At 39.1% G+C, this 24922-nt stretch overlaps 1 protein-coding gene across 1 annotated transcript in view; it reads right to left on the minus strand.

The window, feature by feature from the left end:
- HBS1 (translation elongation factor EF-1alpha (GTPase) HBS1) overlaps positions 1-24922 on the minus strand; it is a 167862-nt gene that overhangs the window by 29484 nt on the left and 113456 nt on the right. The window contains exons 6-10 of the mRNA XM_067156259.2: positions 21191-21341; positions 17946-18191; positions 17049-17278; positions 10554-10787; positions 7074-7247 (exon numbers count right to left, since the gene is read on the minus strand). Coding sequence (XP_067012360.2) covers positions 7074-7247; positions 10554-10787; positions 17049-17278; positions 17946-18191; positions 21191-21341 — 1035 coding nt within the window. The remainder of the gene's footprint in view (positions 1-7073; positions 7248-10553; positions 10788-17048; positions 17279-17945; positions 18192-21190; positions 21342-24922) is intronic.

The following is a 24922-nucleotide window of genomic DNA, read 5'->3' on the forward strand; positions in this document are numbered from 1 at the left end:
CCAATTCATTTCTTCCCCCAACAAAAGGTTTCCTTTGAGATTGGCATTCTACTCCTGATATACCTGAATTTCATGTAGTATGTCTCATCATCAATCCCTTTGTCTAATTTGATCTTGGATTGGGTTGGGTTGTGGACCACTGATCTCCATCTCTGCCTGCCTTTACAATATGGATCTTTGTTCCTAATGTTATGTTATCTTAAAGTTATGAAAGCACTGTCGAGACTGGCCATTGCCTTTCTCTCAAGAGCAAGCGTCTTCTAATTTCATGCTACAATCACTGTCAGCAGTAATCTTGGAGCCCAAGTAGATGGAACTAGGAACTACCTCCATTATTTCTCCTTCTATATACCAGGAAGTGACAGGTTTAGTTGCCATGATTTTCGTCTTCTGGACATTCAACTTTAGCCCAGCTTTTTTACTTTCTTCTTTCATGTCCAGTACGAGATGCCACATTTCTCCGAATCCAAGACTTTTATTGCTCAGAATTAAATGTGAAAAATCAAGGGTCGTCTTGCATTCGCTGGCAGTTACCACGGTAACCACTGCTTCCCTTCAGTCTCGCAAGCACACAAAACTCGACCTTCAATGTCCGCGTCCTTATTATACATCGCTGGCAGCAGCAGTCGATTGTACAGTGCCTCTGAGTAACGTCACTGGTTCTCAGAAAAATGTGAAGACAGAATGACATTCTACTAGCCTCTACAAAAACGTTTCTCAAATCCGCAGAATGGCATCAAAACATTACGCCTACCATAATGTACTTCCGAGCCCTATCAGTGCAGGAAATGTCATTCGAATTAGAATAACACGGATGCGACCTTTCGAATTCTTAGAAAGGTTGTGGTTACTCAGTGACAGAGTTATAATGCATCTACTGTATTTGATGCGTAGTAGAAGTAACCATTTTATAGAGAGCAGAAATATTTCCATGATGGATCATCATGTTGTAGACATAAGTGGAACAGGTTCTTATAAATGTTCTGATGCCAATTTTCAAGTTAATGGCTATTAAACACGCGGAAATGAAGAATAATTGTGCAGCCGCAAGAAAATACAGCATAACAGAAGCCAATGTTCAGCGTTAGTGTGAAGACAAAGATAACTTACAAAAATGCATACTGTACAAAAAATGCATTCAGTGGGCCACAACAAGAACGCTTTACAAAAGTCAAATATTAAATTCTGAGGTAAGTGCGCGAAAAACACAAAATTTAAAATCCTCATTGAAAAATTCTACGTTCATCCTCAATGAAGATGAAATTCATAAGATGATAAATATGAACCCCAGGTTACCTATGGCTAGAGTGTTGCCAAAAATCCATAAAGTGGGAGTACCTGTTAGACCTATTATTAACTGTAAGAACAGTCCTACATATAACAGTATATAACATATAACAGTCCCACGTAGGTGGGGCAATCAGGTCGGAGTTTTCAAACTAGATATCTCGAACACGTCAATGCCAACAGACACAAGAATTATTCTGTGATGAGCGTCCATATGGGAGATACTGGTCACATATACTGACATAAATAAAGACTTGACCATTTTAACCCTAGACCGGGTTATAATGCAGATACTGTACTTGATGCATAGTAGAAGTAACCATTTTATAGACAGCAGAAATATTTCCATGATGGATCATCATGTTGTAGACATAAGTGGAACAGGTTCTCGTAAATGTTCTGATGCCAATTTTCAAGCTAATTTCTGTCACACTACCGGGCGCGCGGTTGACTTTGTCAACCAGTTAAGTTTTCAGTAGTTTACAGGCTTCCAATCATATAAACATTTCATTTAACAGCGTTTTATCTTTTGTTTCAATGTTATTCGTCAAAAAAAAAATAAAAAAAACTTGTATTAGTGATTAATATGAATGTACTTAAAATAGATAATCATGAGCACGTGAACTAATTCTGATATGGACATGAATACTGCGCCTATTTAAAATGAGTTAAGCAGTAGATACATAATTAAATTAAAATAATGGTCATATTTTAATATACACACAATTATACAATGAAATGATCAGATATAATAGCCAAAAATGACTGGATCAAAAATAAACTTTGTTACCATGTCCAAGAAATCTTTCACACCTTATCCCCCGAGCAATGCCAGAATTTCACTGCGGTTCGCAAATTTAGCATCGCCCTCACGGCAGTAATTCCTTCCTCCCGCTTCCTAGAATTGTACAAATTAATCCAGCATAATTATTCATCAACCATCTCAGCATATATCACCTGCATGAAACAGCCATTTTTTGTTGATACATTCCTCACCTCTCCTTCTGATTCTGGTAGTATTTTTACAATATTCCTTGCTTTTATCATCGAGTAAGTTTTGAAAAGTCCGTCGTGGACCACATTGTTCCTCCATCTCTCACGAAGATAAATTCCCTTTCGTTATCGTCTTCACAGATCTCACTGACCGAATCGGTCTCCTGCTCCGTATCACTGTTTGATCCTGATCCGATACGTTTATAATTTCCTTCCCCATTCAAAAAATCCGAAGCAGAGTCCTCTATTTCACTGGACAACTGGCTCAAAATGTCAGGTATGTCTTCATCATTGACAAAACGAGACCTAAAATAGAAATATACTACATGTAATTACACCTGACCTTCCCTAATTATCCGAAAAGGAAAGGAAATTTTACAGAAATCAATTTTACTTACATGACCAGGCACGCGGTTGACTTTGTCAACCAGCTTCGCGTTCCAAGATTTTGCTTGAAATAATTACTCACGTATCGCTTCCACTGTTGTCAAAATTCGACTGAACTGAAGTAAGAGTGGGAGCAAAGGTATTAGATGCGAGGTGGTGAAAGACTGAAAGTTCTAGGAAATACAGCATAAAATAGAGTGCTGGTCGACAAAAAACAACCAGCGTACCCGGTCTAGGGTTAACAAAAGTGAGCAAGGAAACCTGATGAGCAATTACGAAAATATTTATATAGGTTTGGACCAAAGGATTAACGCCAAAAAAAATTTAAATGACGTACAAGAGAACAAAAATCCGTTATATGAACAGATACCATCGCTTTTTTCATCACGAGAACTTACTAATTTGAAGTCACCTCATCTAATACAAACTTGCCGCCCTCCCGCTCCAACTATAGACCGAGCTATTTCCCCTTCCCCCACTAATAGCACTGTTCCCCCCTACCAACCCTAGCCAAGTTCCGCTGGGCGAAAGAAAACACAACTATAACGCACGTAGTAGCATGGCGAGAAGCAAGTCGGAGTGAGGCTCAGTTGTAAACCAGCTATAGAGCGTTTCACCAAATTTGATGGTAAGCTTTTACGTCATGCATTCATGATGGAATCTCTTTTCTTAGGATATCCGAGGGTTTTAAACCCATTAATTTTTATCTCTCCTTCTTTCCAGACCTTGTTATATTCATAAGATTCAAGTCATGAATATGGTGGTCATGCAGCACTGATCTTTGCCGTACGACAGGCTTCCTATTGTCTGTTTGTTGATTCTGATTTGCAGTCTGGTTTGTTTGTCTGTGAGTTTCTTGATTTTGTCGGTTTTGTTTCTTAGGTCTTCTACTGTAATTTGTAGTTCATCCATATCTTCCTTGATTTCTGTAATCCACTTAATGCTGCACTTACTATTCCATAATTTTTCGATTATTCTCCCGATGATCCTGTTCTCTGGTGTCCTGATTAGATGTCCAAAAAAAATGAAATGCATTTCTTCCTGATTGTGCTCATTACTGGTTCTATTTCCTTGTAGACTGTTTGATTAGAAGGTACTCTCCGGTGTCCATCTTTTTGGTATGATTTGTTGATGCACGTTCTAATGATTCTTCTCTCTATCTTGAGTATTTTGTCTATTTGTGCAGTGTTAGTTGTTTTGAAGATGGTTTCGCTTGCGTATGTTATTTCTAGTTGAGTGACTGTTTTGTAATGTTTTAATTTTGTTGCTATTGACAGGCCCTTTTTGTTGTAGGTATTCTTGGTGACATATTGTGCTCTGGTCAGTTTATTTATTCTGTTATGCCATGCTGGCTTTTCATTGAGGTTATATGTTATGATTTCTCCCAGATATTTAAATTTATCTACAATTTTGACTTCTTGGTTTTCTATGGCAATTTTGTTTATGAGTGGTGGGTCAGTAAACATGATTACTGTCTTTTCAAAAGATATTCCAAGACCAATTTTCTGTGCTATTTCCTGTAGTGATATAACTTGTCTGGTTTCCTGAATATTGTTGGACAAGAGAGCAAGGTCATTGGCAAAACCTAGGCAATTTAAACTTATGTTGTCTTTGGGTCTTCCAATTCGGATGTTCTTTGGGTTACTCTTCTACCATTCCCTCATTATATATTCCAAGGAACAGTTGAACAGCAGTGGTGACAAGCAATCACCTTGTCTTAAGCCTGTTTTTATGATGAAAGGCTCAGAGAATTCCCCTCTGAACTTGACTTTTGATTTAGTGTTGGTTAAGGTGAGTTCAATTAATTCGATTAATTTTGGATGGAGCCCGAAATTTCTTAAAATTTTCAACATTGAAGGTCTATGGATACAGTCGTAAGCTATTTTAAAGTCCACGAAGGTTATTACAAGAGGTTTGTTCTGCTTCTTGTAATATGCTATGGCTAATTTTAAGGTGATGATTTGTTCTGCACAGCTTCTCCAACTTATTAAATAATGTGTTTTTTATCAACAGTTCATAAAGGAACTTCCATTTTAAATTACAGAGAGCAACAAAGGACATTGTATTCCATACGAGACGTTATGGCTGGCATGTCCTATTTCAGGTTATATTTCAATTTTAACATTGAAGATAACAAAAGTTATTGCAAGAAGTGAGGACAATTTTGTGTAAATAATGTTGTTGGCTGTAACTCGATCTGAGTATATATAACTTCTTCCTGTAAACATTGACCAGTTTAACTCAGTTTATGGATGTGTTTACGATGACTAAACAGACCAATCCTAGCATAAAGCATACACCCACACAAATCACTATGGATGGAGGAGGGCGGGGTTGTAATTGACAGAGTTTTCTTGCTTGTCGCTCGGCCTCTTGATGTCTGCAGCATTCTCTTTCAAACAAGTTGACAGCGGCGGATGTAGTGTTCCACCACAGTGAGCGGTCCACAGCACATTCTTCCCATGTCTGTATATCTATACCAGTTGTCTTCAGAATGTGTTTCAGCTGGTCCTTAAAATGCTTAAGTGAGGCTCTATGACCTACTGCCGGAGCAAAGTTCACCATAAAGAACTTGGTGGGGAAGCCTGGTATCACCCATGCGGTGAACATGGCCTAACTATCTCAGCTGATGAGCAATGATTGTTGCCTCAATGCTATTTAGCTGCGCTTTGTCGAGAACTGCCATGTTGGTCATATAGTCCTCCCACTTAACATTCAAGATGAATCTCATTTTCTGTTGGTGGAAGCGCTCAAGGTTTTTGATACCACGGCGATAGAGTGTCAAAGTTTCACAGCCATACAGCAACGTGGAAATGACAACAGCTTTGTACACCATGAGTTTGGTATGCAGTTTTAGGTCGTTATTCATGATGAAGACTGTGTGCATTAACCATCCGAATGCTGCATGATCAACCCCAATTCTTTTATCAACGTCTTGTTCACGGGTATACGGTTTAGACAAGATGCTTCGAAGATATGAAAAGTGATCAACCTGTTCCAGTTTTGTGTCTAAGATGGAGATACTGAACTTAGGAAGTGTTAATCCTGGGGCAGGTTGTGCAAGTACCTTTTTTTTTTCCCCCCTGCATTAATGACAAGACCAAAACGATCACATGCAGTTTTAAAGCAGTTGAATGACTGTTGTAGTTCTGCAGGTGTTAGAGCAGGAGATGCGGTGTCATCGGCATACTTCAGTATATACAGCATATCTCTTTTGCGTATCTCAAATAGTCTTTAAAAAGGCATTGGGTCCTTCCATTTTTTTCAATTTCTCAACAAAGAGTTTTGTAATCTACCACATGATTTTATGGCTGATGAAGTCTCAAATAGGGACGAAACATGTCCCAAAATATATTTAATATGTTTTCATATTAAATAGTTTTCACTTGTAAAGTGATTTCCATTGATTGGGTGCACCAAAACCTTACACTGTTTCTTAGTTTTAATTGTATCAATACAGATCTATACGATGAAGTTAGTAAATTGTACTAAACTTCGACATGCCATGCAACACAACCATCAACACGATGGGAGAACCTAACATGCTTGTACATACAACTGGGTGTGAAAAACAGCACTGCACTGTCATGCTAGCAATAACCGAAGATGAAAGAAAATTGCCACTGTAAGTTATTTTCAAAAGAAAAACAGTGCCTAAAGCGAAGTTTCCCAAAGGCATTCGTGTATGGGTTCAAGAGAAAGGATGGATGGATAGAGCTCTTGTCCAGGTCTGGGTTCGTACGGTGTGGGGAGCACAGCCAGGAGCACTGCTTCTATGACCAGCAATGCTAGTGCGGGGCAGTTTACAGGGACACTTGGTGGAAGACAAGAAGAAACGTCTTCAGGAAATGAAAACTGATCTCCTTATATTTTCTGCTGGAATCGCACACTGTCTACAGCCCTTAGATATTTCCGTCAACAAGTTCTTCAAGGACAACATACATAAATTGTACGCCAAATTGATGGCAGGAGGGGAGGGAGCATTAGCTGATGCCAGCAGGCAAAATAAAGAGGCCGTCAGCTGAACTCGTGTGTGTGATTGGGTTATATGGGCATGGGTTATGGTGTCGACAGACATTATTGTGAAGAGTTTCTTGAAGACGGGCATCGCGGATGCGTTGGTCGGAAGTCAGGATGATGAAGTATGGGATGGTGACCAGAATGATGCACAAGAGAAAAGCTTGGAGATTGAAGGCAGTGACAATGAATAGGGGAAGTATGCCAGTTGTTTTGTTTCAGTAGCCTAATGCAAAATTTACTTTTTTTTTTGGGAATACGATCTTTTGCACAGAAATCCCCGCATATATCATGCACCGAAAATGTTCACACTTATTTTTGATCAAAAAAGTGTGAGTTATACGGTATAAACCAATGAGTTAAATATAAAAAAGTCAAGAGCTGCTTACCCTTAACAGTAGCAGTCTCATTCTGTGGTAGCACAGACAACTTGTCTCCCACCTGCACCATGCCTGTCTCCACTCGGCCTGATATACAGAAACCAGAACCAGTACCCTTGAAGACATCTGCTACAGATATCCGCATAGGTTTTGAGACTGGCCTCTCAGGAGCTCGGAAGTTTTCTGGAAACCGCAATACAAAAATATTAGAATTAAAAAATAAATGATTTCACCTTCAAAATAAAGAGTCAACAGAAATAATATGATAGAATGGTTTCTATCATAATCCTGGCAAATAATAATACAAAGAGCCATAGAATTCACAAAGCAAACAATCCTAATGCAAATGCCTCACCCTATGTATTATGCCCCCAGACAGGTTATCACGACAGCACAAGAATTCCACATATCTCTGTCCTGTGCTGTTCTCATCAGTATCTATCTTTCCTCCATTTATATATTGTATGTTCTCTTTTTACTTTTTCCTTTCATCATCCTCTCTAGTAAGACTCGTTGGCTGAATGGTCAGCGTACTGGCCTTCGGTTCAGAGGGTCCCGGGTTCGATTCCCGGCCGGGTTGGGGATTTTAACCTTAACTGGTTAATTCCAACGGCACGGGGGCTGGGTGTATGTGTTGTCTTCATCATCATTTCATCCTCATCACGACGCGCAGGTCACCTACGGGTATCAAATAGAAAGACCTGCACCTGGCGAGCTAAACCCGTCCTGGGATATCCCGGCACTAAAAAAGCCATACAACATTTCATCCTCTCTACAGCATCCACAAGCAGCCAATCTCAACCAGTGACTTAACTGTTTTCTCTTCCTAATTCTATCTACGGGAGATTCCTTCATTAACTATTTTTATCACCTCTTAACACATTCAGTGCCGATCACGGTAGTTTACATGCATGTGCGGAGCATGGGACGTGTGCTAGAAAATGTGAATCACAGGTTTCCCACACGGTAAGAAAGACTCTCCTCGTCATCTCGCACATCGTGCAAGTCCAATCTACTAGCAGGTTCATCCGTAGCCAGATTTGCGCAGGCGTATTCCGTTTCCCGCATATTCCCCCTCCACACTTTTCGTCATACGTCATAATTCTTTTTGGGATATTTGTGCAGCAAGACAACTCAATGCAAGGTAAGACACTACATTTTCTGTTTATTATTATTATTTCAAGAGAATTATGATTAATTCTGCTCTTGAAATAAATTCCACTACTGCAAAAAGTTCAGTGAAAGGACTGAACTTGTAATTGTCATTTATTTTTGAACAATATTTATGAGTAACATTTCTGACTGCGTCATGATGCTTATGCTATCATTTTATTTATATTTTGTTCGGATGGCCGACAGTGCAGTTCTCTTAACATCACAAGGCCCATGCACAAAAGACGTGCTTCGACAGAAGAAATACCGCGTCGGCGGTTTTACAACGATAAAGACATTGTGACGTAAACTTCTATGATAGAGAAGTATAAATATTAATACATTTATGATTGTAATCCAGAGATGCCAACTTTCAAGAAAGGCAAATAGTAATGCAGCCATTGGGGCAATGGCGGGGGAGCGCGACGGCAGCCGTATATATATATATATTTTTTTTTGTGATATCACTAACTTACACATCATTGGAAATTCAATGAACAACATACAATTCAACCAGATACATATCTGAGGGGAGATTGAAGGATTATTTCTTTTGTTGAGTACTGTAGTTGTCCCCATAGCAGCTTGTAGTTCCTGTCTGGTAAACATACACTGGTGACATGCTTTATCTTTTAATATCATGTGCATCCTCTGCACTAACAGAGCACTTAACAGTTCGGTGTATATATTAGCATGGAATTCAGTCTTGCTCTTCCTCACCAAACTAACAACTCCTTCCACTGGAGCATTGCTAAGGGGTACTAGAAAAATAGCCATCATTGGCTTACTCAGTGAAAGGTACTTCCTTATACCTGAAGCATCAGTGATCTTCGATATTTTGAACCAAAGACTCTTGGCCCTTTCATCCTTGTCAAATGGGAATCCATCAAATTTGAAACGACTAAATTGGGTTTCCAAAGAATCAATTTCTTCCGATGACAAAATTTGGGAAACTGGTCAATCATAAATTCTATTGATAAAAACTCTTGGATTTCCTCTGAAAAAAATCAGCAACTTCAGCATGCTCCAGAAACTTATCCCTAATTGGCCATTTGTTGACAACGTACTCACATTTTTGTATAGAACAGTCTCACATCGGAATAAAACCTTTTCAATGCAGTTTCATCTAGAGAAACTGCCCTTACGTAAGCCTTGTGTTTGCCCCAAAGACCAACTCACTGTCACTTTCCTGTAATTTAGCAGAACTAAATTTCACATCAAGCAAAGTACTATCAGACTCTGGAACAGAGGATGCTCTCACAAAGTGAACAATAAGGTCACTGAAAAATTCATTTAACTTTGAATTAAGTTTATGAATAAGTGGTGTCTCTTGCTGGAGGAATACATTTAAGGAGTTGAAAAGTTGAAGAACAGAGCTGAGAAACAAAAGGTAAAGCTTAGTAGGTGGATTTTAAAATTGTACCTTATCTTCCAAAAATTTTGAGCTGGCCTTGTCAGAATCTGATTCACAGAAAAGAATTTATAAAAGCGTTCCACTATTTTAAGATCCTTGATACACACTCTAGAAGAGATAACCACCTGGTAGAAACATACTTCAAATGCGTCTTGGTAGGTGTGCTATTTGCCAACTCATGAGCCCAATTTAGCACATTGGGGCGAAATATCGGCAACAAGGAATGAGTTAGCTGGAAAATTTATACTATATTGGTATTATAAATTTACTCATTCGGCAAATATTTCAGGTTGCCTACGGGAATTGACATTTATATCATCTGATGGCCAGGCAGGCATCAATTTTTTTAAATGAGACAAAGTCTCTCATAGTGCATTGGCACTGCCGGTGGCACTAAGTAGCCTACACAGTGGCCTCCACGGTATGCACTAGCCATGCGTCTTGGTATGTGTGCTATTTACCAACTGATGAGCCCAATTTAGCACACTGGGGTGAAACGCTGGCAACCAGGAATGAGTTAGCTGGGAAATTTATAATGTCCATTAACAGATCAACTATATTGGTATTATAAATTTACTCATTTGGGACAAATATATAAGGTTCCCTGTGGGAATCGACATTTATATTATCTGATTCATATGTGTATTTTGGTAGTTTATTCAATTTAAATAAGATATTTGCTTTTATTTCTTCAGAACATTTTCTACTCAAGCTTTGTTACTGGTCATACAAATCATCCATGCTTTTGATGAATATTATTCCATATGGCCGTTTGTTACCTTTCCATTAGTCAAAGGCTGACTGTGTTAGCTGGAGGTGGGGACGAGCAAATATAATGCAAAACTCTGATTCTGATCAGAATAAATATTTTAGAGAGAAAAAGATGTATATAGTATGTTAGTAAATAGTGGAGAGTTACTGACCTATGACATCCAGGAGGCAAGGGCCAGTGTACCACTTCTTGAGACTTTCTTCAGTGGGACCAGACACCAAGTTTTCCCCGGTCAGTCCACTGCACGGGACAAAGGTGACGTCCGTTTCGCGGAAACCAGCCTGGCGAAGGAAAGTGCCCATTTTCGTGGCTATCTCTTGGAACCTCTCCTGCGACCAATTCACAGTGTCCAGCTTGTTAACAACTACGCCCAACTGATTGACACCTAGAACCATACAATATATTGCAAATTAATGAACACACTTACATTTATAATACAAACTCTTCGAATATTCAGCAGTAGAATCAGCTGATCTATACAGATGTATCAAATGCAGATTCTTGACATGCTAGTAATCGTAAGGAGCTATCAAAATTGGGGACAAGGAACTGGAAATACAGTAGTAGTAACACTCTGTTATAGAAGGGAAATGGGCCCTCAGTGGAGGAAATGCCACTGAAACCACATATCAACTACAGCGTCTGTACTCCAGAGAAGCAACTACAAAAGGAGTCTGTTCTACATGTTAGGAGCGGCCTACAAGTTTTGGGCGGCAGTAGCTCTAAAATGCCTTTGGGAGTGGCGAACCCATCATAATAAAAGCCTATACGATGACAAGTTTACTGAAGTCTCATTAAATGCTAGGGCGTTCCCCACAAGCAACGTGCAATTCTCGTGATGCTGGGAGAAATGTGAGAAATGGGCGACCAGCAACCAAATACATCAAGATAGCGACCATCGATATAGTGATACTAACAGGCAAAGTGGAAGAAATTGTAGATTTTATGGTTGACAAAGATATAGCACTGCTGGGAATCAGTGAGACCAAATAGAAAGGAAAAGGTGAGAGGAAGCTAAAGAAAAGATTACATCTTATATTATAGTGGAGGAAGAGAAGCCAAAAATGGTGTAGAGCTCATAATTAGAAAAGACCTAAAGGAATACCTAGAATTGGTGAGGAAAAAAAAAAAAAAGTCAGATTGAGACTTGAAACTGGTGTTACAGTTATAATCCAAGTATATGCTCCACAAACAGGAAATACAGGTTTGGATCTAGAGGAATACCTTGAATATCGCAAAGGTCATGTAGAGGACAAACAAGGCGTGATCATAGGAAACATGAATGCTGAAGTAGATCAGGAAAGAAAAGGAGACGAAGAGATTATAGGACCATTTGGATATGGGAAGAGAAACAAGGCTGGAGATATTTTGGTAGACTTTTGTAGAAGAAATGAGCTGATCTCTGGTAACACATGGTTTCAAAAGAAAAACAGTCTGAAGATAACAAGATATAGCTGGAATAACAAAATAAAACCTCTTGATAGATTACATTTTGGTCAAGAAAGGTAACGGGAAAAAGTTGGTAGATGAAACAGCCCTCCCAAGTGAATCTTTTGAAGGAGATCACAGAGTTGTGACAGCAAAAGATGGGAAAGATACAAAAGATGACTGAGATTAGGCAGAGAAGCTAAGGGTGTGGAAATTGCAGGAGAAGGAAATAAATGAAGAGTTCCAGACACACATTAAAGCAAGTATACCTAAGGAAGACATAGGAAGGGTTGAAGAAGAATGGGTGTACTGTATAACAGTCATGGTGGAGTCCGCAGAAAAGACCTGTGGAAGAGTATCAGGAAGGAAGAATGATCAAGAAAAGCCCTGGTGGAATGACAGGGTAAAAGATATACTTAAACGGAAGAAACAAGCTTGGAAAATATGGCTGAGAAACAGAACAACAGAATGCAAAACAGAATATAGAGGGGTGTTGATAAGAGCTCGCTATGACATCATAGAATTCGTTATCACTCTGCATGCAAGGAAAACCGCAACCGGAAGTTGCGGCTGATAAGTCTAGTAAGCAATGTAATTAGAAGAGAAAAAGAGTCAGTGCTACCAATTAAGTAATAAAAATACTACATATTACTAAAAGGAAAAAAACTATCAAGGGACATTTTCCCTGCCAATTAGGAGCTATGGAAACCCATTAAAATGGGATTAGAGGGGTGAGACTCCTCACCCCATACCCTCCGTATTAAGGGATAAGAGTTAAATTGTGTGCTGGATGAAAGTTTAAAAAATAATAATTTAAAAATAAGTATTTGCATTTGAATTTACATTTGTAATTTTGTAATTTTTGGAACGCAGATGACCTTTTAGTTTTTAATTTTTGATTTGTTTTTTGCAGTATAATTTGCTGTTTAGGTTAAATTTGTCTTCAGTTACAGTAAAGTTATGAATGCAGCCTTTGCGGCCAACTACGCTAGCTGCCATATTAATATAATACTCCTATGTGGTAGGCAACATGCATATTAAAGAACTTAAATCAGATTGGTAGTCCCATAAGAGCCAATGTTGTAGGACTTTGTCTCTGTGAGAGCTGATGCTCCAAGGTGGTTCAAGAAGAGAAACAGAAATGCTGGCAAAAATTCACTGAATCTCTGCAAGATGCAACCGGAAGCAAAAAAGATCTTATTCTGGTGGGAATAGCAGTGGGGAACAATTGGTCTACAGTGGTTGTATATACTCTTCAGAGTGATATGGAAAGAAAAGACTGTTCCAAAAGATTGGACGAAAGGGGTCATTATACCAATTTTCAAAAAAGGAGACAGGAAGAAATGTGAAAATTACAGAGGAGTGACACTGATACCTCATACAGTTAAGAACCTTGAAAGAATCTTGGATAAACGAATAAGAGACAGAGTACAGGTTAAGTTGGCAGAACACCAGTATGGATTCAGAAGAGGCAGGTCCACATTTGACTCAATATTTACATTGCGTCAAACGATGGAAAGGTAATGGGAATATGGAAAGGACATTTCTAGATATTGAAAAGGCATATGGCAGTGTCCCAAGGAATTTGGTATGGAAAGCATTGAAAGAGGCACAGGTTGAGAATGAAACAATGCAGATGGTAATAGCAATGTATCAAAATTGCAAAAGATTTGTTAGAACCAAAGTGGGTCAAATTGAATGGTTCAGAGTTGAGGCAGGCTTAAGACAGGGAAGTGTATTTTCTCCCTTACTCTTCATTATCATCATGGAAAGAATTCTACATAATGTTAAGGAGAAGACGACGGGTGAGCAAGTAACGTCTATGCTCTTTGCTGATGACATTGAAGTTTGGAGGGATAATGAATTTTGGAATGAAAATTACTGCTGCAAAAAGCAAGACTTTGATCGTGATGAGCGGTAACAGGAAATCCAGGGGAGTGACGAAAATGGGAAATGAACATCTTGAAGCAGTGAAAAAGTTTAAATATTTGGGCAGCACGATGTCACAAGTTAGAAATTCGGATGGAGAAATTGATTTAAGAATAAAGCAGTCTGCAAATTTCTATCAGTGTGTGTGAGACATTGTATGGAACAAAGAGGTACGAATGAAGTGCAAGAAGGTTTTATACCTGTCCTATTTTAAACCTATACTGACTTATGCTTCAGCGCCTGGACATTGACTAAGCAGAACCAAAGTAAGATACAAGCAGATAAAATGAGGTTCTTGAGGAGCATACAGAGAAAAACAAGACAAGATAGAATACAAAATGAGGAAATAAGGAGAAGCATGGAAATGTGTAAACTTCAAGAAGATCCTTTCTTCTTCTTTGCTTTTAAGGTATTATTTATTTATTTATTTATTGACTTGTGGCGTGGCTCAGGCTATGAAGCCTGCTGTTATGCCAAACCATCTCATATGTACTACATTGTACAAACTACAGAGTATTAGGATTTCTAGTTAAATATAATGAATTATAAAATTAAACTTAAATATAGTTATAAACAAAAGGAAAATTTCTGAGAGTCACTTTAAAAAAAAAAAACATTAAATACTAATTTCTTAAGTCTATGTACCATTTATAACATGTTTTTTTAAATACATTTCTACTATGTATGTCTCTAATTACAGCCGGAAGGGAATTCCAAGAGCGTATGGTTGCAGGTATGAATGAGTTGCTGTACCCGGTCGTGCGGTAAATTGGGAAGCTCAGCAGGGAAGAGGTTTCTGACCTTGTAGGTATACTGTTTGGAGATGACAAGTATTTAAGATCCATTCTCAGATAACTTGGTGTGTCTGTACGGAGAATGTTGTGAACAAGCGAAACAGAGTGAAGGTTTCTTCTCTCCGCCAAATATAACCACGACAGCTGTTCAAGACAAGGTGATATATGGCAATACCTGGGCATATTTAATACAAAACGGATGCATGTATTATAAGCCCGCTGAAGTTTAGCGTTAAGGGTGGTGTTTAGGTTGTTGTATATTACGTCACCATAATCGAAGATGGGTAGAATTAAGCTTTGAACAAGTAACTTTCTCGTATTTAGAGGAAGGAGATCCCGTAAACGTTTAAGAGAGTGCAAAGAAAATAATACTCGTTGGCATATTTTCGTCGTGTGCTCCGTCCAGTTTAAGTACTTATCAAAAATGAGGCCAAGGTTTTTTACTGTTTCGTTTATTTGTATTGGTGTTGCGTGGAATAGGATTGGGGGAATTTTAACACTTTTCAGTTTGGTATGATTACTTTTGGATCCAATTATGATTGCTTGCGATTTGAATGGATTGACTTTAAGAGAATTATTTTTAGTCCAGTCTTTTATATTTTCCAGGTCATCGTTTAGTTTGTCAATGTCTAGTTGGATGTCTTTCGGGTTTGTTTGTATATAAAGTTGAATATCGTCTGCGAAGAAATGGTATCTACACGTTTTTATATGTTCTGGTAGGTCATTTAAGTACAGTGAAAATAGCAGTGGCGCTAGAACACTGCCCTGAACTACGCCAACTTCAGTTTGTTGCCAGTGTGACACTTTCGTACCTGCTGAAACGCACTGCTGCCGCCCAATTAAATAAGAGTGCAGCCACGTCAGTGCGCTTGAAGAAAATTTTTGTGCTTGTAGCTTAGCTAATAATATTTCTCTGTCCACACAGTCAAATGCTTTACTTAGGTCTAAAAGTACAAGGATAGTCATTTGTCCGTTGTCCATGCCTGCTTGAATGTCATTTGTAACTTTTAGTAGTGCTGTGGTTGTGCTGTGGTTAGGTCTAAATCCTGACTGGTATTTGTCGAGTAAATTGTGTTTGTTAATGTAATTTGTTATCTGCTTGTGAACGACCTTTTCTAATATTTTACTAAGACAAGGAAGTATGCAAATTGGTCGAAAGTCTTCGGGTTTTGTTGGATTATCGATTTTTCTTATCGGTCGTATTATGGCACTTTTCCATATACTGGGAAAGATTCCTGTCATGAGTGAGGTATTTATTATGTGTGTAATTGTTGGGAGAACAATTTCAGTGAGTCTTTTAATTAATGTCAAATTTATTCCGTCACATCCTGTAGCCTCTGACTTTATTTCATGAATAGCGGCTCTGGCGTCATTAAGAGTTACAGGTGAAATGGTTTGGACACTTGACGAGAATGCCAGGAGACGGAATACCAAAGAGAACATTCATGGAGACAGAGACTGCAAAGAGGCCTGGGGGACAGCCTAGAATGAGATGGAGGAGCTCTGTTGTGGACGGTATTGCAAATAGAGCAGACGATAGCAATAAAGTACTAGAAAAGGAGTGGTGGAAAGACCAAGTAAGGTAGAGGGCATTGGTACACTACCCTACGCAGAGAGAACCTGGAAGAAGGAGAAGAAGAAGAAGAAGAATAATAATAATAAGAAGAAGAAGTGTTGCAGTGTTATTTAGAAGTCTGTGTAATTGTGTAGTCGTTAAGCGAACTGAGTGGGAACTGTGTATTGTTAAGGAATAGACTCGGTGACAATAAAGTGATTTTTCAGCCAAGAAGTGAACTTATCTCGTATGATATTTATTTACACCAAATAAAATCACATTGAGAACGACAACACAGTGTTGGATGAGGAATGGTGGAGAGACAAGACAAAGTGGAGAGGAACCATATTTGCTATATTACACAATATTTTAACTACCTACCAGTACCCTTCTCCTGGTCAGTGGATGAGCAAAATTACAAAGGCAGTGTAATATAAACAGCTAATTAACATTGGACCTAACATTAACATAAGTCGAAAGAAATATGATGAAGATTGACATACTCTATAAAATAATAATAATAATATGCATTTGTGTAACATTTCCTCCATTTTCCAGAGCATTCTTATGTATATAAGTTGTTTCCCATTATTTACACTTTTTCCCTGATTACTCTCGAGTTCCTTGAATAGTGTACAAGAGGGGTAACACTGTATATGAATTTTTTAAAAGTAGACAACCTGTAGTGTATCAACAATGTGAGCAAATGTGAGGAAGACAACAGAAAGTATCCCTACAGCACTGTAGCAACATGCTTTTGCTTCAACGGAGTGAAGAGGTTAAGACCTCCATTCAAAATATTCCTTCCGCTTTTCAAGCCTTTTCCTATAAGTTCCAATTCATTCATTTGAGTTTTCCTAATTGCTATTTATTTTTCCTTCCTTCTTCTTCAGTTTTAAGGTATTTTTATTGAACTCCAAAAACATTTATAAGAACTTACCTAATGAACGGACAAGAAGGGCATGTTCACGAGTCTGCCCACCACTTTCGAAACCAGTCTCAAACTCTCCTCGAGTAGCGTCAACCACGAGCAAGGCTACGTCAGCCTGTGCAGCACCAGTGATCATGTTGGGAATGAAGTCCTTATGTCCTGGAGCATCCAAAAGGGTCACAGATTTGGTGGGAGTCTCGAATTTGGATTGACCAACATCCATGGTAATTCCACGGCTCCTAAAATATACAAATTAAAATTATCTTCAAATGCATTCACAAGGTCCTCATTCCATTTAGACATACCTCTGCTGTGAAAGTGGAAACAACTAAGATGGACAGACGTTGCAGTAGAAACAGTTGTGAGAAAAATATATTCAAATGCAGTGAATATGAAATGAAAGAGTGTTGAGGACGTATGGTGAAGGAGAAACTTTTATTTTGCTATTTGTTTTACGTCGCACCGACACAGAGAGGTCTTATGGCGACGATAGGACAGGAAAGGGCTAGGAATGGGAAGGATGCGGCCATGGCGTTAATTAAGGTACAGCCCTGGCATTTGCCTGGTATGAAAATGGGAAACCACGGAAAACCATCTTCAGGGCTGTCGACAGTGGGATTAGAACCCACTATCTCCCGGATGCGAGCTCACAGCTGCGCGCCCCTAACCGCACGGCTGAAGGAGAAACACTTGAAGACATATACAGAGGTGTGGGAGTGTGTAAGAGCACTTTCCAGAATTCCTCTGTATCCCTACTATCCGTGAAAAACCTGAGTGACACTCAGTAGTGTCCACACTCCAGGGATGCATACGACAAGAATAATATGAAGTAAAGGAACATAACACAAAGTAATAGTAGTTACAAGGAAATTATACTTTACAGAGAATGTTTCTTCAATATAATACCTCTCCTCTCCAGTTTCATCCAAGATCCAGGCATACATGAAGCTCTGTTTGCCCAACTTCCGACTTTCTTGTTCATATTTGTGCATCACCTTCTGCTTCACTTGTCCCATGGAGAACAGGAGATGACCCATAAGTGTGCTTTTGCCAGCATCTACGTGCCCTATGGTTACAAGGTGTAAATGATCTTTTGCATCACCACGGTCCTGACGGTATTGAGCCAATGGGTCGACTTTGCTTTGACGACCCCTAAAACAAAACAAACGCACACAGCATGAGAACATTTTAGACATTTAAGATATAATGGGTTTAAATGTATACATCAGAGCCTAAATACAGTGAACCTTATACTAAAGTGGGAGGGTCTGACCGACTTACAATGTCTGTCTTATTGGGAGAAAATACAGTTGTGCCAAGGGAATGAAAATTCATACTGTACTTAAGAAAGATGAAAGATTACTTTCGATAATGAAACAAGGTAAACACTAATATTGACATTGATGCTTTAACGGCCCATACTTGTAGTCATGATATGGGCTTTTGGGCTTATGTCGTGTCAAGAAAACAAGGTGAAAATCTTTACGTTTCGCAGAGAACTTTGCTCCACGTCTTAAGAAGAAAATTTTGATTGTTCACGAGAGAGAATTCTACAATAATGAGGGTTTGAATTTAAGAATATTCTACCGCTGGAGAATTGTAGTAGTGCGCTCGTTCATCACCAGGTGACTCCCTGTATCCTGGCACAGCGCTCCAAGCAGGAGCTGACGACAACATAAAGCTCCAAATGAGATGTTACACATGTATGAAAGTATGACATAACAACTGGCGATGAGGAACGCACGAATTTGGAAAACACCTAAACGAAATAACAATACAGAAAGGACAGGGAAGAGAACTACCTACGTAAATCCTTAATGGCTGGCAATCACGTATTACAAGTACTTAACTGAAATTGTTAGGACTTTTACGTATTTCCACAGCTTCTCGTTTAATCCTAGACCTGTAGTGCTTAGTGCAGGTAAGAGCTTGAACATCTTGGAACACACCATCATGACCCGACAACAGGGCGGGCTCAGCTATTGCTGACTTCTCCAGCTGATTGAGACGGACATTTCTTTGGTGTTCGTTGAGGCGAGTCCCAATGGACCGGAATGTTTGGCCAGAACAGAATAAAAGCAATTTCTATTGTACACCCCTGGGTGTAATAGTGGGGACAATATGTCCTTGCTTGTTGTTGTAACCAAGGTTGAAGTTTACAAAACACAACTTTTATTGCTTCACTTTATGATATTTACACAAATAACTGAAATTTATTTTGAAGCAAAAAGGAATATTGAATCTTGAGAAAAGTCTGTCTTTATACAATATGTACAGGTTTACAGTCTTTATATACACTTCTATCTTGAAAAGATAGTCTTTGTGAATTGACACGTTGATAGTCGAAAACTATCTGGCACACTAACATAAATGTCTTTGAGAGTCCTTGTTTGTTGAAGTGCCTGAATTCCTAAAAAGCAAGTTCAATTGATTGAAGAAATTCCACCTAGCGAAACTAAGGGAGCTTGCATAAATTAGGGAATGAAAATGGCTTGTAAAAGAATTACGGAACATAGGCAGTGGAAACAGGTAAGGGAGCGGTGACCAGAGGTGAAACCTCGTACTGCCAGAAATTCAGTCCACCTGGTCGAAGCACATTTTCAAGAGGAGTAGCCTCCGTGCTCGACGTAGGGTGTATTCTGGAGCTGGACACCAGGGCAAGTGGGCAAGTGAGCTGGCAGGGAGCTCCTATTTATAGTACACTCGATGGTCAGGCACGCGCACTGAGGGCTGCGCGTCGAAGCTAGCAGAATGATACACAGGCGCGCGTGCAGCTGGCAGGCGGAGCGAGAAGGGAGCGCCGGACATACAACACTTGTATCTACACTAAGAGCAATTTTAGTGACTGTGCCAAACATGGTTTTTATATTATGCTTGCGAAGGACCTTGTGTGGTGTTGTGAATGTAAAGTAGGTAGGCAGTTCCCTTCACTTGTTCTTTCTGTGAGCTTTGATTAGTTGGGATGCCCGGCTCTCTGAAACTCTACACTGTTGTAACCTCTACCCTCGAACATGACTGAGTGTGTCCACCTCCTCCTGGATATTTGATGGCTTACACATTCGTGTCGCTCTTGTAGTGAGTGTAGTGAGAATGCCCTGTTTTTGTGCTGGATGGTGGTGAGAATTGCATGGAGGTGGAGATTTGTGCGAGTAGGCTTACGATAGTTGGTATGTCCTAAGGAGATGTCCGGTTTCTTTCTTACTAGAAAGAAAGGCATACAGCGGCCAAACATGCCAGTCGTCACCTCCAGCTTGGAGCGCTGTGCCAGCATACAGTGAGCCACCTAGTGACGAACGAGCGTACCACTACAATTCTCCAATGGTAAAATATTCTTAAATTCAAACTCTCATTATTGTAGAAGACTTCCTCGTGAACAGTCAATGTTTTCTTCTGAAGCAAAGTTCTCTGCAAAATGTAAAGAATTTCAAATCGTTTTCTTTACAAAGCATAAGCTCAAAAGCCCTTATCATGTCTACAAGGTAAACACTACATATCAGATCACCGACATACACAGATAACGCAATTATATACTGGATTAGGAAAGTTTGAGATTACATTAGGCCTGTAGCACTTGCAAATTATAGGGTGCTGTATAAGTAGAATTGTGCCAGTGAGAGGGCAGCATTTTAGATTAGCTGATTCGAACATTTATTTATTTGAAAAAGAAAAAAAATCTTGTACTGTCAAAATTGTACCTGTTGGTCTAAAACTTTTAGAATACACTGCAGGGCACGCACAGTTCTGGAAGTGTTATTTACCGTTTCACAAGATCGGACTTTTCCAGAACTTGTGCAATTAACACTATCCGCAAGGACAGCGATTTCATTGGACAGAACAGAATAAAAGCGATTTCTATTGGGTAACGTAAAGGCCTGAGGGTTAACTCTACATTACTACTTGAACAGTTTGTTTGTTTCCTCTTAATTGTTTTATATGTCAAGCGTTCAATAGCATTTACAAGAAGTATGAATTCAAGTATTTAGTAACTATTATAGGAACTGAACATTACGGTTAAATAACTACCTGAAACTAGAAATTTGAAAAAAAAAAAAAAAAATTAAAAAAATAAAAATAAAACAATGCTTCACAATGTTAAGTAATTAAAAGTGAAACCTCAAATTAACTAACTGAAATTTAATTCCTCATCTCACCTTGATTTACTGCTTTCCTTGGACAAAAGAGCTTTCTTGTTGATAACATCTGGATCAGGCACTTCAGCGCCGATAGGAGTGATTCGGCCTGATCCAGGGGACTGCGAACGAGGAGTGGGGGTGTTAGAGCCCTTTAAACCTTCATGCGTTTCTGAAACCAACATCACAACAAGAGTCAAATTATTTATTTTCATATTAGTTCCTCACAGTCTTAATTAGTTCCTTCTCTCCCACCCCCAAATCTTTAGTCTTCAATATCTACAAGCATGGGACACATTTCATAAGTCATGGCAACCGTGTTATAGCATCTGATAACGCAAAGATACACAAATAGAACACAGTGTTTAAGTATTTTATTATGCATGATCCGAACATAAACATTCCTTACTAACAGAAAACTGGATACTGGCCGCAGTTAAGCGACTGCAGCTATAGAGCTCGGTGAATAAAATCTTTGTAAGCATACTGCATTACAACTCAATTTCATCTCTAAGTACCAAAACAAATATATCATTAATTTTTGCTAAAAACATTCCTGTACTGTCACATTTGCCTGACCTTGCACAACTTTGTAATGTGCACTAGATCTGGGATCAGTGCACCCCATTCAGTGTGTACTGTCTGTTCAGATAGAGATGCACTATAGTCATATGACGCCTAGGATCGATCACTACAGAATGCTGGGCTTGTCTAAGGCTGACAAGCATTCAGATGCATAACAGGTTCTTGTATTCCTTGGCCTTCATGACGGTAGATTTATTTACTCATATGGCACCAGGATTACAGAAGAGAATAATTAACAACATATAGGGTGAAAGGGAATGTTATACTGTGATCATAAAGGACAGCAGAGAATGATATTTGCAAGGCATAAATGAAAACCATTTTTATTTTTCAAACATAATGTAGGTACTGTAATGGTATAGGTAAGACCTTGTAAAACACAATAAATTTTTTTTTGTAATTCACTACCTTGGGGCGAGGACATAAGTTTCATCGTCATCGCCCCATAATTTTTTTTTATCGGCCTCTATGGCTAAACGGTTAGCGTGCTGGACTTCGGTTAAGGGAATTTTCCCTTAATTAACTGGCTTGGAGACTGGGTGTGTGTGTGTGTGTGTGTGTGTGTGTGTGTGCCACCTTCAACATTAGAATTCATCATAGGCAGGGCCCAATTCTCACAGATACGCAGGTCGCCAAGGGCATCAATTAGAAAGACCTGTACCAGACTTCTACAGAGGCCATACGCCATTATTATTATTATTATTATTATTATTATTATTATTATTATGTCCGACTCGTTGGCTGAACGGTCAGAAGTTCAGAGGATCTCGGGTTCGATTCACGGCCGGGTCGGGGATTTTAACCTTAATTGGTTAATTCCTACGGCATGGGGGCTGGGTGTATGTGTTGTCTTCATCATAATTTCATCCTCATCACGACACACAGGTCGCCTACGGGAGTCAAATAGAAAGACCTGCAGCTGGCGAGCCAAATCTGTCCTGGGATATCCCAGCACTAAAAGCCATGCGACATTTCATTTCATTATTATTATTATTATCTTTCTTGGTCAATTTTGCTTTAGTCTATACAAGTGAAATTGCAAGGTAAACTATAACAACTTGAAAGCATGTTTTCTTTAATTACTCCGTGTGTACAGGAAGTCATACATAGAGAGACAAGGATAAGGAATTCCTAATAGGGTACATACAAAAAGTCAGTGTGGGAAGTATTTCGCTGGCTATTTGCCTTACGTCGCACCGACACAGATAGGTCTTATGGCGACGATGGGAGAGGAGAGGGCTAGGAGTGGGAAGGAAGCGTCCGTGGCCTTAATTAAGGTACAGCCCCAGCATTTGCCTGGTGTGAATATGGGAAACCATGGGAAGTATTTCAATAGAAAGAGGAGACAAAGACAATCTCTACATTTCTTCATACACTGCCGTCTTGAAATAGATAGGTCCTCTCCCCAATGATTCCAGTTCTTCTACATCCATCCGACAAACTCATTTTTGCTTCCCAACTTCATCAGCAGAGCAAACTCCAATACTATTGAGAGGCCATTTTGACAGAACTTCAGTCTTGATGTAGTACGTGTAAGATAAGAAGAAAATTGGATAAACACAGGAAGATGGAAGAGGCATAATTTGAATGCAAGTGATAAAAGGGCAAACACTTGAGGAGAAAGAGGATATCAACAGGTCAATATAAGTATTGTGGAAAGGAACACATAAGAAGTCAGGATCATAAGGGGCAGAAGCAGCAGAAGAATGAGACAAGGGCAAATATGAATACATAAATGGTCAAGGACAGTCTCGATCTCTTCAAATACACAGGTTCTCGCCTCATAAATCCCAGTTTTTCTACAACCGTCTCAGTCCCTGACAAGCTTATTTTTGATTCCCAGCTTCATCAAGAGCTTCGTCTTCAGTCATGACTGAGGAAGTATAGAATAAGAACAAAGCTGGAGAAAAGGGAGGAGTGTTAAGATAAAGATGAATGCAGGTGCTAAAAGAGTAGGAATATGGGAAAAATACTCATGGAGAAAAGGATTCCAAACGGTCATATTTTTAAATAGTCAAGTATGTTTTTAAGATTATCTTGAGAAGACTATGCCTTTGCATATTTAATGTCTTTATCTAAACAAAGATAAATTTGCTCTAATCTGCTCGTCATATTCATACCTTGGTCTACCCCTACCATTCTTACCACTTACACTTTCCTAAAAACCAACTGCACAAGTCCTGGATGTCTTAAGATGTGTCCTATCATCCTATCCCTTCTTCTTGTCAAATTTAGCCATAACAATCTCCTCTCATCAATTCGATTCAGTATTTCTTCATTCGTGATTCGATCTATCAATCTCATCTTCACCATTCTTCTGTAATACCACATTTCAAAAGCTTCTATTCTCTTTCTTTCTGAGCAAGTTATCGTCCATGTTTCACTTCCCTACATTGACACGCTCCAAACGAAAGTCTTCAAAAACATTTTTCTAATTCCTATATCAATATTCGAAGTGAGCCAATTTCTTTTCTTAAGAAATGCCTTCCTTGCTTGTGCAAGTCTGCATTTTATGTCCTCCATACTTCTGTCATCCTTAGTTATTTTACTAAAAGTAACAATATTCATCCACGTCCTTTAAGACTTCATTTACTAATCTAATACTTCCTGCATTGCCTGACTTTGTACGACTGCACTCCATTACTTTTCTTTTGGACTTATTTGTTTTCATCTTGTACTCCTCACCCAAGACTTCGTCCATACCATTCAGCAACTTCCTCCAGATCTTCTGCAGTCTCAGATAAAATAACAATATCATCAGCAAATCTCAGGGTTTTGATTTCCTCTCCTTGGATTGTCATTCCCTTTCCAAATTCCTTTACTGCCTGTACTATATCAACATTGAAAAGGAGGGCGGACAAACTGCAACCTTGCCTCACCCCTCTCTGGATTGCTGCTTTTTTTTTTTCATAGCCCTCGATTCTTATCACTGCAGACTGATTTTTATATAGATTGTAGAAAATTCTTCTTTCTCGGTACCTGATCCCGATCACATTCAGAATCTCAAATAGCTTAGTCCAATCAACATTATCAAATGCCTTTCCTAGATCTACGAAAGCCATGTACGTGGGCTTGCCCTTCTTAATTCTATCCTCTAAGATCAGACGTAAAGTCCGGATTGCTTCACATGTTCCTACCTTTCTTCTGAAGCCAAACTGATCTTCTCCC

Source organism: Anabrus simplex, chromosome 12 (genome assembly GCF_040414725.1).
Source record: "Anabrus simplex isolate iqAnaSimp1 chromosome 12, ASM4041472v1, whole genome shotgun sequence".
Lineage (NCBI taxonomy): Eukaryota > Metazoa > Arthropoda > Insecta > Orthoptera > Tettigoniidae > Anabrus > Anabrus simplex.